Source organism: Chelonia mydas, chromosome 1, assembly GCF_015237465.2.
Source record: "Chelonia mydas isolate rCheMyd1 chromosome 1, rCheMyd1.pri.v2, whole genome shotgun sequence".
NCBI lineage: Eukaryota > Metazoa > Chordata > Testudines > Cheloniidae > Chelonia > Chelonia mydas.
The window spans coordinates 9,885,336-9,901,920 of NC_057849.1; the positions used below are offsets into that span (position 1 = coordinate 9,885,336).

Here is a 16,585-nt window from a genome sequence, read left to right on the forward strand (position 1 = left end):
CGGGAGGATTGAAGCCAAAGAGGAGAGCTCTCATTGGTGCATCCAATTGTTCCCTCCCCATGGCGGGTCGTGTCGGCCACTTCTGGAGCGCCTCTTGTCCAAAGAGCTGTAATTTCCCCAGCTAATTGCAAACGAGCACAGACACTGAATGACGTTAAATGCAACACGCTGCGGTAACGAAACATGAAAGGGGCTGAAAAGTCACCTTTTTAGCTTACTGTGACTCGGAGTAAGAGCTAAGACGACTCTAATTCAAAGACATTAGAGAAGATATTTCTCTCTCCCCACCCCTTGCTTATTCTGTCCATGCGTGACAAGCCTTTGGGGCTAAGTCAAGACACAGGCTGGCCAGGTGGTGAATGCACTGGTGTGGGACTCCCGTGACCTAGCCCCAATGCCCAGCTGTGACCCAGCCTCCCTGTGTGACCTGATCTCCCTGTGCCGCTGGTCCCCATCTGTACCACAGCAGTGTAACAGGGTGGTTTGCTCCTTTCTGGGCCACGGGCCTGGTGTAATCCAAGCACCTCTTGGTGCCAACCAGGAGAAGGCCTGGGGGTGCCTAGGGGTACCTGGATCCTCTGCGTTCACCAACATAATGCCATGTATGGTCACTGATGATCACAGAATGTCAGGGTTGGAAGGGACCTCAGGAGGTCATCTAGTCCAACCCCCTGCTCAAAGCAGGACTAATCCCCAATTTCTGACCCAGATCCCTAAATGGCCCCCTCAAGGATTGAACTCACAACCCTGGGTTTAGCAGGCCAATGCTCAAACCACTGAGCTATCCCTCCATGGTGAGATGTACGTCCGGATAATGTGTGGCTGAGGAGTCATGTCCATGTCTCGACTTGGTACTGAAAGCAGGTCACTCCAAGGGAGCATGCCCTGAGACAAACTTCTCCAGCAAGGAAGGGAGGGACACTTATCTCCTGGGTGGATCCCTGGGTATTGTGTGCTGCACAATAGCTGTCTGTTTGCAAGCTGAGTCAGATGCTAATGAAGAGCAAGCAGAAGGAAATTAACTGGAAGAGGCGCAGGCTGGTTTCAGGTGCAGATCGAAGATCTGGTCTGGGTATCCAGGGTGCGGAGGAACGCCTGGGGTGTCCTTCAATCTGGGAAGGCAGGTTTGATCTTATGAAAGGGGCTTTCAGCCAGCATGTGGGGGAAAGGACTTGGGGGAAGCACTCCTGCTGGAGACGGGGGAATGTTGTGTGAGTTACGCATGGGCTCTAGAAAGCCCTATGCTGGGCTTTTATATGGAACCCAATATTCTCACTCACTAGCTCCTGAAGCTCTGGTCTTTGATGATCAACTTTCCATGATAAATGGACCTGCGGGGATTCCAGAGGCTCGTGGGAAACAAACATCTTCTCATCCACCAGGGCCTTAACAATGTCCCTCACCGTTGCTCCAAGTCATGTATGCCCTTTTGGACCCACGCATTTAAGCTTCAGCAAGGCGACTTAGACCCTGGTGAAGCTTGGAAAGCTGGATAGAGTTCATGAGAAATCACACCCCTCGTGAAGGACCCAACACAGAAGATTCCTGGCTTCGCTCTCCCACAAAGCTCATGGGCAGCCCTAAACCGCATCCACCCAAAGCATGGCAGATGCGGATACTTGCTGCACAGGTGGAAAGTTAAAGACTCTCCCGTGTGTGCTTGTGGTCACCCGGAACAGACCAGGGACCACAGAACGACTCAGTGCCCGAGTCACAAATATGCAGGAGCGTCACAGCGATACACTCCACTACTCCAGACGCAATTATCTGGCTTAACCATCTGAGTGTAAAATGATGCTGTTGCTCTACATTTAGATCAGCCACATGAAGAAGAAGAAGAAGAAGAAGAAGGCAACCTGCTGCGTGCTGACCGGAGCGGGGACCCTGAGTGAAAACTCATACACTGGGCTGATCATGGCGTGTTCCGTTCCACAGCTCCAGGGTCCCCTTGTGTCCTTGGTGGTACCACGGCTTCCAAGAGAATTCACTCAGCTCCCATCCTTCCTGGCGGGGAAGCCTTCCCCATCCCCTGCAGGCCTGGCTGTGATGGTCCCCAGGGTTCATGGCTCCTGTTTCCCTGCAAACTTTTAGCAGTTCTAGGTTATTTTACAGACCTTAGTCATACCGAGTGTGGACAGAGACTGGGCAAGCCTCCCTCACCTACACTCTGTGCCCTCACTCCTCACCCACAGCCCCTGCTATCCCAGCCCTGGGCTTCCCACATGCAGCTCTGCCAATACCCCTCAGTCCGGACCCGCAGCTGCCTGGGCTTCCCTCACACAGCTCCACCCATGCCCCTCAGGTGCTGTCCAGGGTCTGCTCTGTAACACCTATTGTGATGAGTCATGGGACGCCTGTCACTCCAGTAACGTGTCTCTGTATTCGGCGGGAGGGGGGTTAAAATAGAACAGACATCATAAAATGAATCGGTCATCGGGCATGCCTTGAATGAGTGAGTTAAAAGTTCCCTGTATGGCCTGCATCAGAGGGAGAAGGGAATTTACCAGAGGGCATGAGTGACAGAAGAGAAGGCTATTGCGCCACGAGCAGGGCAGATCCCACTGAGCCCACTCACTCCGCCCGTCCAGAGACGAGGCGGTGCTGGGGGGGCGGAGGAGAGGAGAGGAGGCAGTGCTGGGGGGGTGGAGGAGAGGAGAGAAGGCGGTGCTGGAGGGGCGGAGGAAGAGGAGAGGAGGCGGTGCTGGAGGGGCGGAGGAGGGGAGAGGAGAGGAGGGAGTGCTGGGGGGGCGGAGGAGAGCAGAGGAGGCGGTGCGGGGGGGCGGAGGAGAGCAGAGGAGGCGGTGCTGGGGGGGCGGAGGAGGGGAGAGGAGGCGGTGCTGGAGGGGCGGAGTAAAGGAGAGGAGGCGGTGCTGGAGGGGCGGAGGAGAGGAGAGGAGGCGGTGCTGGAGGGGCGGAGGAGAGGAGGCGGTGCTGGGGGGGCGGAGGAGGGGAGAGGAGGCGGTGCTGGGGGGGCGGAGGAGAGGAGAGGAGGCGGTGCTGGGGGGGCGGAGGAGAGCAGAGGAGGCGGTGCTGGGGGGGCGGAGGAGAGCAGAGGAGGCGGTGCTGGGGGGGGCGGAGGAGAGGAGAGGAGGCCGTGCTGGGGGGGGCGGAGGAGAGCAGAGGAGGCGGTGCTGGGGGGGGCGGAGGAGAGGAGAGGAGGGAGTGCTGGGGGGGGCGGAGGAGAGGAGAGGAGAGGAGGCCGTGCTGGGGGGGCGGAGGAGAGGAGAGGAGGGAGTGCTGGGGGGGCGGAGGAGAGCAGAGGAGGCGGTGCTGGAGGGGAGGAGGAAAGGAGAGGAGGCGGTGCTGGGGGGGCGGAGGAGAGCAGAGGAGGCGGTGCTGAAGGGGTGGAGGAGAGGAGAGGAGGGAGTGCTGGGGGGGCGGAGGAGAGGAGAGGAGAGGAGGCAGTGCTGGGGGGGCGGAGGAGAGCAGAGGAGGCGGTGCTGGGGGGGGGGCGGAGGAGAGGAGAGGAGGGAGTGCTGGGGGGGCGGAGGAGAGGAGAGGAGGCGGTGCTGGGGGGGCGGAGGAGAGGAGAGGAGGCGGTGCTGGGGGGGCGGAGGAAGAGGAGAGGAGGCGGTGCTGGAGGGGCGGAGGAGAGGAGGCGGTGCTGGGGGGGCGGAGCAGAGGAGAGGAGGGAGTGCTGGGGGGGCGGAGGAGAGGAGAGGAGGCGGTGCTGGGGGGGCGGAGGAGAGGAGAGGAGGCGGTGCTGGGGGGGCGGAGGAAGAGGAGAGGAGGCGGTGCTGGAGGGGCGGAGGAGAGGAGAGGAGGCGGTGCTGGAGGGGCGGAGGAGAGGAGGCGGTGCTGGGGGGGCGGAGCAGAGGAGAGGAGGGAGTGCTGGGGGGCGGAGGAGAGGAGAGGAGGCGGTGCTGGGGGGGCGGAGCAGAGGAGAGGAGGGAGTACTGGGGGGGCGGAGGAGAGGAGAGGAGGCGGTGCTGGGGGGGCGGAGGAAGAGGAGAGGAGGCGGTGCTGGGGGGGCGGAGCAGAGGAGAGGAGGGAGTGCTGGGGGGGCGGAGGAAGAGGAGAGGAGGCGGTGCTGGGGGGGCGGAGGAAGAGGAGAGGAGGCGGTGCTGGAGGGGCGGAGGAGAGGAGAGGAGGCGGTGCTGGAGGGGCGGAGGAAGAGGAGAGGAGGCGGTGCTGGGGGGGCGGAGCAGAGGAGAGGAGGGAGTGCTGGGGGGGCGGAGGAAGAGGAGAGGAGGCGGTGCTGGGGGGGGCGGAGGAAAGGAGAGGAGGCGGTGCTGGAGGGGTGGAGGAGAGGAGAGGAGGCGGTGCTGGAGGGGCGGAGGAGAGGAGGCGGTGCTGGGGGGGCGGAGGAGGGGAGAGGAGGCGGTGCTGGGGGCGCGGAGGAGAGGAGAGGAGGCGGTGCTGGGGGGGCGGAGGAGAGGAGAGGAGGCGGTGCTGGGGGGGCGGAGGAGAGGAGAGGAGGCGGTGCTGGGGGGGCGGAGGAGAGGAGAGGAGGCCGTGCTGGGGGGGCGGAGGAGAGCAGAGGAGGCGGTGCTGGGGGGGCGGAGGAGAGGAGAGGAGGGAGTGCTGGGGGGGCGGAGGAGAGGAGAGGAGAGGAGGCCGTGCTGGGGGGCGGAGGAGAGGAGAGGAGGGAGTGCTGGGGGGGCGGAGGAGAGCAGAGGAGGCGGTGCTGGAGGGGAGGAGGAAAGGAGAGGAGGCGGTGCTGGGGGGCGGAGGAGAGCAGAGGAGGCGGTGCTGGAGGGGTGGAGGAGAGGAGAGGAGGGAGTGCTGGGGGGGCGGAGGAGAGGAGAGGAGGCAGTGCTGGGGGGGCGGAGGAGAGCAGAGGAGGGAGTGCTGGGGGGGCGGAGGAGAGGAGAGGAGGGAGTGCTGGGGGGGCGGAGGAGAGGAGAGGAGGCGGTGCTGGGGGGGCGGAGGAGAGGAGAGGAGGCGGTGCTGGGGGGGCGGAGGAAGAGGAGAGGAGGCGGTGCTGGAGGGGCGGAGGAGAGGAGGCGGTGCTGGGGGGGCGGAGCAGAGGAGAGGAGGGAGTGCTGGGGGGGCGGAGGAAGAGGAGAGGAGGCGGTGCTGGAGGGGCGGAGGAGAGGAGAGGAGGCGGTGCTGGAGGGGCGGAGGAGAGGAGGCGGTGCTGGGGGGGCGGAGCAGAGGAGAGGAGGGAGTGCTGGGGGGCGGAGGAGAGGAGAGGAGGCGGTGCTGGGGGGGCGGAGCAGAGGAGAGGAGGGAGTGCTGGGGGGGCGGAGGAGAGGAGAGGAGGCGGTGCTGGGGGGGCGGAGGAAGAGGAGAGGAGGCGGTGCTGGGGGGGCGGAGCAGAGGAGAGGAGGGAGTGCTGGGGGGGCGGAGGAAGAGGAGAGGAGGCGGTGCTGGGGGGGCGGAGGAAGAGGAGAGGAGGCGGTGCTGGAGGGGCGGAGGAGAGGAGAGGAGGCGGTGCTGGAGGGGCGGAGGAAGAGGAGAGGAGGGAGTGCTGGGGGGGCGGAGGAAGAGGAGAGGAGGCGGTGCTGGGGGGGCGGAGGAAGAGGAGAGGAGGCGGTGCTGGAGGGGCAGAGGAGAGGAGAGGAGGCGGTGCTGGAGGGGAATTATAAAGGAAAGCAAACAGATTAAAGCAGATTACCTAGCAAATGAAACAAACACACAAACTAAACTTTATACACTAAAGAAAATGGCTACAAGGAGTAATTTCTCACCCTAACTGTTCTTTTAAGCAGATTGCAGAATTTCTTTGTGGACAGACAGCTCTTGCTTGCAGCTTAATATTCCAGGTATAACCTTCACGGTCCAGACACCATTCCCAGCCCGGGTTCGATACTCCCAACCCCTTCCCTTTTGTCTTTGTTTCTTCGATGTCTCCAGCAGTCATCTTGGGTGGGGATTCAGTGAGGAACGAATGAAGATTAACTCACTCCGCAGCCTTAAATAGGATTTACATATGGCGGGAATCCTTTGTTTCCCAGTGTGATCCCCGCTCCCTCCTTGTGGAAAAATACCAGCAGTCCAAGATGGTGTCCAGTACCAGGTGACATGATCACATGATCCTTCAGTGTCAAAGCAACATCCCAGGAAGCTTGGAGATTAGTATCTTCAAAGTCCTATTGTCCTTCCTAATGGCCCATTCCAGGCTGATTGCATTCTGTGTGGTGAGCGTTCCCTGGGTGCAAAGACAGTTGTAATTGTTACATAGTTCATATTCCTAATGTCAGATACAGAAATGATACATGCATACAAACAAGATAATCATAGTCAGCAAATCATAACCTTTCCAATGATATCTCACATGACCCATCTGGCATAAAATACATCTTAGTTATGCCATATTCACATCAGAAGCATATTTCTATGAAGAATATGGGGCATAATGTCACATTGTGTTCTTATGTCCCCTGTGCCTCAGTTCCCCTCTGGGCAACGGGGTTGTAGCCCCGCCCTACTACTGTCTGATCCGCCTGGCTGTGTGTCCTGCGCCCCACGGTGTGACCATCTCCTGCTGACCTGGAAGATAACAGGCCTTAGGGGTGGCGTGGGGACAGAACCAGGCTGGAAGAGAGGGTGGAAACGCCCTTTTCAACTAAAAACCATCGTGAAGCAGCTGGAGAGACACGGCTCCCCTCGATCTCAGGACAGCTGTGTGTGCCATGAACAACACTCAGCTCTGCGAAGCCCAGGGGAGCCCCCTGCGGGTGAGGCCACTCTCTGCACCCCTGGCTGCCTGTTGGAGTGAGGGTTTGCGGGCATCTGCCATTCGCTGGGCACAAATTGCGCCTCCCGTCTCATTTGGTTTCTGCCCCAAACATGGGGGATCAGAGGGCAGAGATCAGAGAGTGGAGGTTGCGTGGGGATCTGAACCATGGACCCCGGTAGCCACAGGTGGTATCAGCTGCATGAGCCAGGGAAGTCTGCAGGGGAAACGAAGTGCGGTGATAGCCACGTCCGTATGTCTCCAGTCGCTGGAGGGGGGCCCGTCCCACCCCTTGGCACTAGCAGATGGCCTTGAGGGGCGGCCTCTCCCCTGCTATGCAAACAGGGAGGTGCCCCCGGAACGTTCCCGCGGGCCTCCCCTCCCTGCTCACAGCCCAGGGCTGGAAAGGCGGCCATGCACAAAGCCGCTGGGGGGGCTAGAAGGGGCTGGCGACGGCGGCTTGCTGCAGGGAGACGTCCGGTGAGCAGCGATGCCGAGATGCCCTCTGGCTCGGCGTGACTGGCAGGTGCCAGCCATCAGCCCACGCGCCAGCATCTGGGCCGTGGGAAGGGGAGGGCTGGCGGAATGACGGGGGGTGATCGGGGAGCCGTCCTACCAACACCCACCCAGCACCTCTGCCAATCCACAGCCCACGCCCACCCTGCCGGTCCACACCTCCTCACAGTCCCACTGAGCACAGACGCACTCCCCTGGCCGGACGCACCCAGCCGTCCATGCATGCTCACAATCTCCCAGCCACGTGTGCTGCAGGACGGGTGTGCAAGAGAGATGGGCCCAGCTCGTCGTTTGAAAAGGTCAAAGGAATGAAATCAAAGTGTGGCTGGGCCCAGACAGAATAAAAGTCTCCCTTTGGCTGCACCAGCTGGGAGCGCTCTCAGCTCAGTGCGGAAGCAAGCTTTCTGTGTAGGGTTACAGGTACGCGTGTCTCCAGCCCAGGGATCTGGTGCAGAGCTCGCTCAGCCGCCGGCAGAATTTGGCTCAGTCATTTAAGAAAACAACCTCATTTAAATTATTATTTTGATTTTGAAAACTCAGATTGGAACTTACAAAACCCCGGCCCCGCCTTTGATTTTCCAGCCATCTGCGCCCCACCCCCCAGACTCCGCCCTCTTATCCGATCATTGAAATGCATTTGCACCACAACAGTTAGACTGATCCCCTAGATTGGCCCCGACGCTTTGGATGGCTGCACACTTGTCACACACGAGGATTCGGGACCCAGGCGCTGCCTGGTGCTGCAACTGCCTGGGGGCTTGATTGGCCACGTCGAAAGCTGGAGCTGGCAATCAGGGTGCGATAAACAGCAGCTTGTCAAGCTGACGGGAGGTGGATTATTGTGACAATTGCATTTGTATTTCAGCAGCCCCTAGACCCTGCAGCGGAGAGCAGGGTGCTGGCTGGGGTACCGTCACAGAGGGTCGGTGCATTGTGAACCCAGGTCTGTAGGACCCGGGGTCTCCCAGCCATCCTTGAGCGTCCACACTGCCTTGTATACCTGGGCTTACAATGGCTGGAGCCCCACGCTGCACTGCACAGACCTTCTGACTCGGATCTACAGCTTGAGCTGCGTCCACACTGCAAAATGCCAGGGCTTGGACCCCAGTGCCTGTGGGTCAGAGCCAAAGAAAAGGCAGCCGGTGTGTGTGTTTTTTTTTTTTTAACAAGGGCAAAAACAATGTCTTTTTCTCGGGGCTGGTGGAGCTGTTTCGGCTGAAATTTCCCACCCAGGTTCTGCCTGAGGCAGACCCCTGGCGTGGAACATTTCAGCCCGAACGGTGTGCGTGTGGCAACGTCAGAAGCAACCGAAACCAGAGAACGTGGCAAGTGACCTTAATACCCATCAGGTGGGTGGAGTAACTCTGCTGATTTCAGTAGGGGTTACTCCGGAGTCACCCCCGTGTCATGGAGATCACACACGCAATTGCATCCACACCCCAATGGCGCCACCTCCGGGCAGTCCCATGCTCCTGTCCCCACCCAGCTGTGCGCATGGTGCACACGTTCCTCCTATTCTTAGCAGCTTGGGCAGGAGGCTCAGTGGCTCCATGTCCCAGGGACGTGCAGAGGCCGTGATGCAAAAGCCTGTCCAAGGCCCAGACTTGGGTGTCATGATGGCTGGTGGGGGGGAGTTAGTCCTGCAGCCATGGTCTGGTGCCAGTCACTTATTCCTGGACAGATGGAGGAAGAGCTGGAGCTTAGGGCCTGGACTGCATGGAAGGAGAAGGGGCTCAAAGCCAGGTTCCTGCTAGATCCAGACTGCACTGAGCATGGCCCAGCTGGAGATTTCACTCCAGAGATACCTGGAGCTCTGCTCCAGCCAGAGATGGTGCAAAGCCAGGTGGGTGGAGAGGAGCATATTAACCCCTTCCCTGCTGCGCCTCTCCTCCACCAGGTGCTGCGCAGCTATGGCCCTGCCAGAGGCGCTTTCCACCGGGCGTGGAGCTCAGGGCCAGGTTCTGCGGGGGCAAGCCCGTCCAAACAGAGCTGGGGCTGCTGCTCCTTGGGTCCCGGGGGCCCCACGCGGCTGCCAGGGAGCGACACAGCAACCAGACGCTGGAACTCAGAGGAGCTTAATTCGCGGGCTCTGGTGACATTTGCAAATGCCTGTGTCTGCTGCGGTGTGGGCGGACTACCCGGAGACGGCCCAGCGGGAGTGGAAATGTCAGGGCTGGAGTCCTGCTGCCGGGCGCTGAGGAGCTGCCTGCCCGTACACCGCTCCCCCAGCCCAGGGAGTGGGAGCCTGGCCCACATGGGGCATGAGGAAGGGGGCTGTCTGCCAGCTGGGGCCAAGGCACTAGAGGCAAATCGGAAGCCCGGACCTGGAGGGACGTTCCAGTCCCTATGTGAACTTCCTGGACTGTCCCCTAGGTCTGACCAGTTCCCCTTCTAGGGGCCAGGCTTACACAGTGTGTAGATCCTGCATATTACACACAATCACACCCTATACAAAGACACAGACACACCTGCACCCTCACATGACCTCACAGACAGGCACACAGAGTCACGTACACACAGACAATCACAAGGAGTCCGACCCAGAGGTCCGCATCCATACACAGTCACCTGTGGGGTGTGCCCAGCAGCAGACACGCATACAAGGGAGACAACCCCTACTTCCCCCTCCCCACTGGCTCTCATCAAGCGCAGCAGAACCAATTCCCGTTCCTGCTCGGCAGCAACGATTCCCAGAGCCACCTTCAGAAGGATTTTAAAACAAGCCACTAAAGATACCACCACAGCCCCCACATTCTCCCCAACGGGCTCTTCAAACTATTGCTCAGTGTGACTTACAGGATTCCCCCCGCCCCCAGCCTTTCCCGAGAAAGACTCAAGAGCAAAGTCTGAAAAACCCCAATTCTCTTTTTGTGGAAAATCCTGAAAAAATTCCTTTAAAAAACCAATTCTCCCCCCCGCCCCTAAAAAAAAAAACCAACAAACCCCAACAACAAACAAACAAACCCTCCTTTTAAAAGCGCATTTTCAGTTTTGGGAAACCAAACATTTAACATTTTTTTTTTTTTAGTTTTCCGTTTCCGGTTCTTCATAAGGGGAGGGGGGGGAAATAGAACATTTACAGCAGCCCTACAAAGTGCTGTGAAAATATTCATTCTGGTCTGGCAGTGGGTGGGCTTAGCACCGCCTGCGGCTAATTAGCTGCATCCCGGGGGGTGGGTCTGAGGCTGCAGAGCAGTTGAGAGACTCCCGGGCCTTAGCTAAAAGGCCAACCAGCAGCGTAATTGAGAGAGACAGAGACAGCGAGGAGTCCTGTGTACTCCACCCTCCAGGCCCTGCTTGAGACCCAGGAGCAGCTAGGCAACTGCCGAAAGCCCTAAAGAAGGAGAAAGGCCCTCGTTAATCTGTCTGATTTACGCTGGGCTGGTTTGGTTCTTGAGGAATAAACTCATCGCTGAAGAAAGGGACCAAACTTCCTCAGCTCTTGGGAGCTTTCTTCCCTGCCCGGGCTGGTGAGATGGCCCCGGTGGCCGAGGAGCCGTTTTCCCTGGGCAAACATTTTTGATGAAAAAGTTTCCACCAGCGAAAGGCAGCAGGGCTCTGTGGCCCCTCGCTGGGATCACAGCACAGCGTATTTTACCCATTCCCGCCCGACGGCTGGCCGGGGGCCTACATGACACAAGTTGGTGCTACCCCCCTTGGGACCCGGGTGTTCCCACAAGCCAAAGCGGCAGCAAAACGAGAGTTAACTGGAGCTCCTGGTGGCCGCTCCCAGCAGAGGTCTGGCCGGTGACTGGGCTCCAGGGACTGAAATACTGAGCTGGTCCCTCCCAGTCGGCGCTGGACAGGCTGGCGGAGGGTGGGTATCAGCCACGCTTGTCCTGGGACTTCTCCTGTCCAGGAGGGAACCAGAGCACATCCTTCTCCCGGGCTGCCAATCCAGCGTCCTTCACCAGTGCAGCAGCTGCCTGCATAGACAGTAGCCGCAGTCAGGCATCGGTCAGCGTGGAAAGCCGCGATCGCCGTCTCCGGGCCGGTAAGCACTGGGGGTGATGGATCTCAGGGGCGGCTAATGCAGACAGGTCCATTCAGACATGGATCGTGTCATCAGCACTCCTGCAGGTGGACAGTACTGCCGGTGGCCGGTAGCCCTTGAAATAGCACAGCCGTAAGAGTCACCCCTGGGCCGCTCAGCTGCTAACTTTCTAGCCCTCCTGGCCTGCAGGGGGCACCCTCCCTCATCACATTCCTCCCAAAGGTGACCCAAGCATGTGCTGCCCCTAGTGGGAAGGATGAATTGCTGCATGCTAAAAGAATTTCCTTGCCCTGCTGGTTCTTACGTATCGTAACAATACCGTGGTTGCCTTTGACCTGGTGGACGCAAGGATCAGAGATGCAGTCTCCTTCGTACAGACAAACTGCAGGCAAAAATGTCCTACAGCCCAGGGGGATTTCAGGTGGGCAGGTCACCACTTAGACGAGCATATGGGTTTTTCTTTTCTATGTTAAAAGAAATAAATCATTGTAGTTCGTTTCATCCCAAAGACTCTATCTTCACAACCAGGAGAGAGAGGCTGTCAGATCCCAGAACAAAGGAGATGCCCATTGCTAGAGGACTGCTGACTACATTTCTCTCTATGTAATTAATGAGGAAATTGCTCCTGGAAACCCCTTGGGGACCAGGGTGTGAATCTGGAACAGGATTTTGACCTAGCACAGACATTCACTCTTGCTCCGGGGATGAAGGTTGGGACACATGAACATGGTCACATGCGCTCCTCCAAACTAGTTTAGACGAGCCGGGCTTTAAAGTGGACAAGACTGGGACAGGCAGGGCACAGACTGAAAATAGCTCATGATCCTGTATCGATGGAGTGGTTCATCCTGAAAGAGCCCGGAGCACCGCTGTGGAATTGTACTGTACACTGCACTCTGAGCCTGGGCTGTCACTCCGGTTTGAGCCCCAGCCCCTTTTCTGTCCACACACAAATCAGTCTGACTCGGGTCAGCAAGCGCTCTGGATCCTGGTCCTAGGATCCTGCTGCGCGGGTGGGTCAGAGTCTACGGTTCTGTGACCCGCCGAGAGCTGAGGCCAGGCTGCAGGACTTGGATCTGGCTCTCCGACAGCCTGGCGTTTGGGGATTGTAACACGCTGCAGGCCCCGGTGTTACCTCTCTGCCTCAGCACGAGGGAGCTTTGCTAGAGATATGACTGTGGGTCAGCTCCCTGCCACGCCAGCCTGTCTTCCTCCTCAGCAAACTGGTCCAGACTGCGGCACTGGCAGACCAGGCCATGCTAGAGCGTATTCGGGTTGATTCAGTTGTGTGTTAGTATAGATCAAAGTACCGGCGAGCTGTATAACGGTGTATGGGGTGTGTGAACTTCATGAAAACGAATGGGACGTTATTTGTGCTGTTTTCACGTCTCTGTTCCTGTTAGAATGCAATACCGAACATTCACGTTGCGTATACCCTGTAACTAAACAACCCTTCCAAGACATCTTGGGAAATGCTAATGACAGACTTAAGGACTTTAACAGCAAATGCTGATTTCAAAGCAAGTGGCCATTATGTGGATATTGGAGGTCAAAAGATTAAGTGCCTTCCTCACTCCCCGTCATCCAAGGAAAAGCCCAGTGGGTAGAGAGACGGTCAGCTTGCCTTCTCTCAGAAGAAGATATAAGAATGGATTCAAAGAAAGAGCCTTCCTCTCTGGACTGTCTGGACTCTTACAAGGAAAGGTACCAGATGCAAAGCAGAGATCCCCAGAGACCATCCGGGTACCCTGAAAAGACTTTGGGGAACTGGCAGTTTATTACATCACTACCACCATTTGGAATTACAAGCTATGGCTCACTTGTTTCCCTGCTTTAACCTCTCAATAATTTTCAATCTTTTTTCTTAGCTAATAAATCTTTAGTTAATTTAATTTAGTTAATTTAATAAATCTTTAGTTAATTTACTATAGGTTTATTTTCCTGCTAGTGTTGTCTATGGTGTAAGATCTGGAGTACTGATTGATCTGGGGTAAGTGACTGGTCTCTTGAGGCTGGGAGAAACTTGAGGTGGTGTGATTTTTGGTGCATCACAAAGTCCAAAGAGAAAAGGAGTACTTGTGGCACCTTAGAGACTAACCAATTTATCTGAGCATAAGCATAAGCTTTCGTGAGCTACAGCTCACTTCATCAGATGCATAAGTAATGGCAAAGTTCTTGGTTCAGGCTTGTAGCAGTGACAGAATAAACTGCAGGTTCAAATCAAGTCTCTAGAGTCCATCCACAGCTGGGATGGGTCATCAGTCCTTTCTTCAATGCTTCAGTGTTTAGCAAAGTTCCTCCAGAGGTAAGAAGCAGGACTGAAGAAAGGACTGATGACCCATCCCAGCTGTGGATGGACTCCAGAGACTTGACTTGAACCTGCAGTTTATTCTATCACTGCTACAAGCCCGAACCAAGAACTTTGCCATTACTTATGCATCCGATGAAGTGAGCTGTAGCTCACGAAAGCTTATGCTCAAATAAATTGGTTAGTCTCTAAGGTGCCAGAAGTCCTCCTTTTCTTTTTGCAAATACAGACTAACACGGCTGTTACTCTGAAACCTGTCACAAAGTCCAGTTTGTCTGGATGGCCAGATAGACTGGAGAGTGTAAGGGGACGGGCTGTGACTCCATGGTAAGCCTGGTAGAGTGACCCAGGAGTTCACATTTGTTACTGGCTTGGTGAAATCTAATTACAGAACACAGGGCCGGTTAGGGGTGTCTGCCCTGTGTTCTGACAGTCTGCCCTGAGGTCTGCACTCCCGGTCGCAAGCCGCTCCAGACAGCGTGACAGAGACGTTACCTGCCTTAACCGCGCCGAGCAGAGACATTCAGGGAACTCCAGCCTGAGCTGCTCAGAGATGTCTCTCTGCAATGCACAGCCTCTGTCATTCTGCGTTCGCAGATGATCTTACATTTGTTGCTCCTTTAGGAGTCACGGCACCGCCGCTGATTAATTTAACTGCTGTTTGACAAACACTCTTCTTTCCCAGCAGGAGTGGGGTTATAGTAAAAGTGAAACACGTTTATTAAACAAAAAGTCTCTGGGTTAGGTGATGCCAAGTACAAGGAGTGACAACAGGAAGGGTTACAAGCAAAGAAAAGCCGGCTTCTAAGACTAAAACCCCAATGTAATCAGCTCGAGTTCTTGGTCAAGACGGTTTCCCAGCTTCCAGCGCCTTCTCCAGCGTGACTGGCTTTTCCAGCCAGGATCCATCCTTCCTGCTTCAAAATGCTGCTTTATTTGTGTTCCCGCAGGAGAGGGATAATGCAAATGTCTTTTTGCCCCCTTATGTGACCCCAAAGTCTCTATATCAAGAGCCAGGAAGGTTTCCTGCTGTTGTTTGCTTCCTGGAGACTTCCTATGGCCCCCTGCCGGTTCGTATGTAAATGGCGCTTCCAGTGTTTTGATTCCACCCTGCTTAATTTAAGCTGGAGACCTGGGGACAGATCTGCCTGCCCTCCTGTCTCCCTTTGGTTGGTCACAGACTTTAAAGCATAATATCAATGTAGGGTTCATACAGACATTTCACAGTGAGATGGATCACCAGCGTGTCACCTGCTTCCAGAAAAGCCCTCACTCTATCCACTGTGACAGTACAGGAATATTGGATGCAATCAGTTGATTCAAGTGCTCGTTGGTTGGGGTTCAGGCCCCCTGCTTTTTCCAATGGATTTTTTCCAATCACAGAAATTCAAATCTGGGTTTGTGGATGAATTCCAGCCCCAAGCAGGGCAAGGTTCAGCCTTGGTGATGCATTTGGCCCTGTCTCTAGTGCTCGTTTCTGAGACTAAACTTGTTAGCCCAATTCCAGCCAGAGAAACAAGTGCCATTGGCCTAAGTGGAGTGCCACCCACTCGCCCCGCTCGGCCCTGGTTCCCGGCGGGTCAGGTGCTAGCTCTGAGCACTCTGGCACTGCCAGGGGTGCCAGTCAGAGTGCCTGTCTCCCAGGCCGGGGCAGGCTGTCTCCATCCCATCCCTGGTGGCTAGGGGAGCCTGCGCCTGATTCTCCAGCAGCTCTCCTTGGAGCGCCATCTGTGCCCGGGTTGGCTCAGAGCTGTGCCTTCTGCTCTTGTGCTTCCAGAGATGCCGTCCTCAAGCAGAAGCAGGTGGGATGCAATGGGCTGCCCCAGTCGGAGCTCCAGGGCAAACCGATGGGCAGCCTGGCGGCACCTTTGCCTCCTGATAAGCAAGGTAGGAAGAGGCCGGGGTGGGACAACGTGGGGGTGGGGGAGCAGGAGTCCTCGTGTCTCATCCTCTGCGTTTCTGATGGACTAGTGCTCAGTTACTGCAGTGATACGTGCGGGGCACAGAGAGATCGATCAACAGCTCTGCCGTGGGGTACGAGGGAGAGACAGACCACGAAGCACATGGGATAGGTCAATGGATGGAGAGGAGGGAACATGGGGTGGATGCGGGGATGGATGGATGGAGAGAGGGGAACATGGGGTGCATGGGCGGATGGATGTGGGATGGATGAGGGGGGCTACATGGGATGGATGGAGGGAGGGAAGGAGGAATAGAGAGGGGGATACATGGGTTGGATGAATAGGTGGAGGGGGGTACATGGGATGGATGAATGGATAGAGAAATGGAGAGCAGGGTACATGGGATGGATGGATAGATAATGGGGTGTATGGGTTGGATGAATGGTGAGCAGGGAATATGGGATGGATGGATGAATGGATGGAGTGGAGGTTACATGGGAGGGAGGGATGGATGGATGGATGGAAAGGAGCGTACATGAGGTGGATGGATGGATAGCTACTCATCTGTGGTATCTCACCAGAGATCACAAAGTCTGCAAATGCCAGCATGTGTCCCCATCCTGCTTCCCCTATTATCGCCCTAGTTTTCAATCTCCTCCGCACTGGGCTGACTTTGCTGTCTTGCTTTGCAGTGTTGATAAACCCGCTGGTGGACAAGGACTCGGGGGAGGTGGTCGCTGTCATCCTGGTAAGTGAATGGGAGCTAGTGTGAAGGGGAGAAAGCTGGAAGGGGGCAGGTCAGAGGAACTGGACAGCCAAGACATAGCCTGGGTCCAGCCTTTGTATACAGAGGGGTCTGTGCTGAAGGATTGCACAGCCCTTCGAGACAGGTCCCACAACCCCCAACCGGCCCCCCATACGACGCAGGAACCTACGCAGTGGAATGCAGCATCTGCTTAGCCCCACACAGCACCAATACGCTGGCTTCTCTCAGCCTGGTGACCGTGGCCCCGCCACGTGCTCCTTGGGCTTTAGCTCAGGCGGAAAGGGAGGGTGTTTTGCTGCCCTGGGCCCTGGGCCTGTCCCTGCAGGGGACTGACAGGCACTTCTCCTTGTGGCCGTCAGCTGCAGAAAGGGCTTGGATCTGATCGGTGCATGGGATGTGCCCACCGCGGGGCCCTGGGGGTGGCAGGGCGAGGGCAGCCTCCATACTTGGGTGCCCAGGATTGCCCCCCTGCCACGGC

The 16,585-nt window shown here is 57.1% G+C and overlaps 1 protein-coding gene across 3 annotated transcripts in view; it reads left to right on the forward strand.

Moving 5' to 3' along the window:
• PDE2A (phosphodiesterase 2A) overlaps positions 1-16,585 on the forward strand; it is a 363,204-nt gene that overhangs the window by 272,386 nt on the left and 74,233 nt on the right. For all 3 annotated transcript variants that reach the window (XM_037914731.2, XM_037914822.2, XM_043527204.1), the window contains 2 exons: positions 15,218-15,327; positions 16,034-16,089. In XM_037914731.2, coding sequence (XP_037770659.1) covers positions 15,218-15,327; positions 16,034-16,089 — 166 coding nt within the window. The remainder of the gene's footprint in view (positions 1-15,217; positions 15,328-16,033; positions 16,090-16,585) is intronic.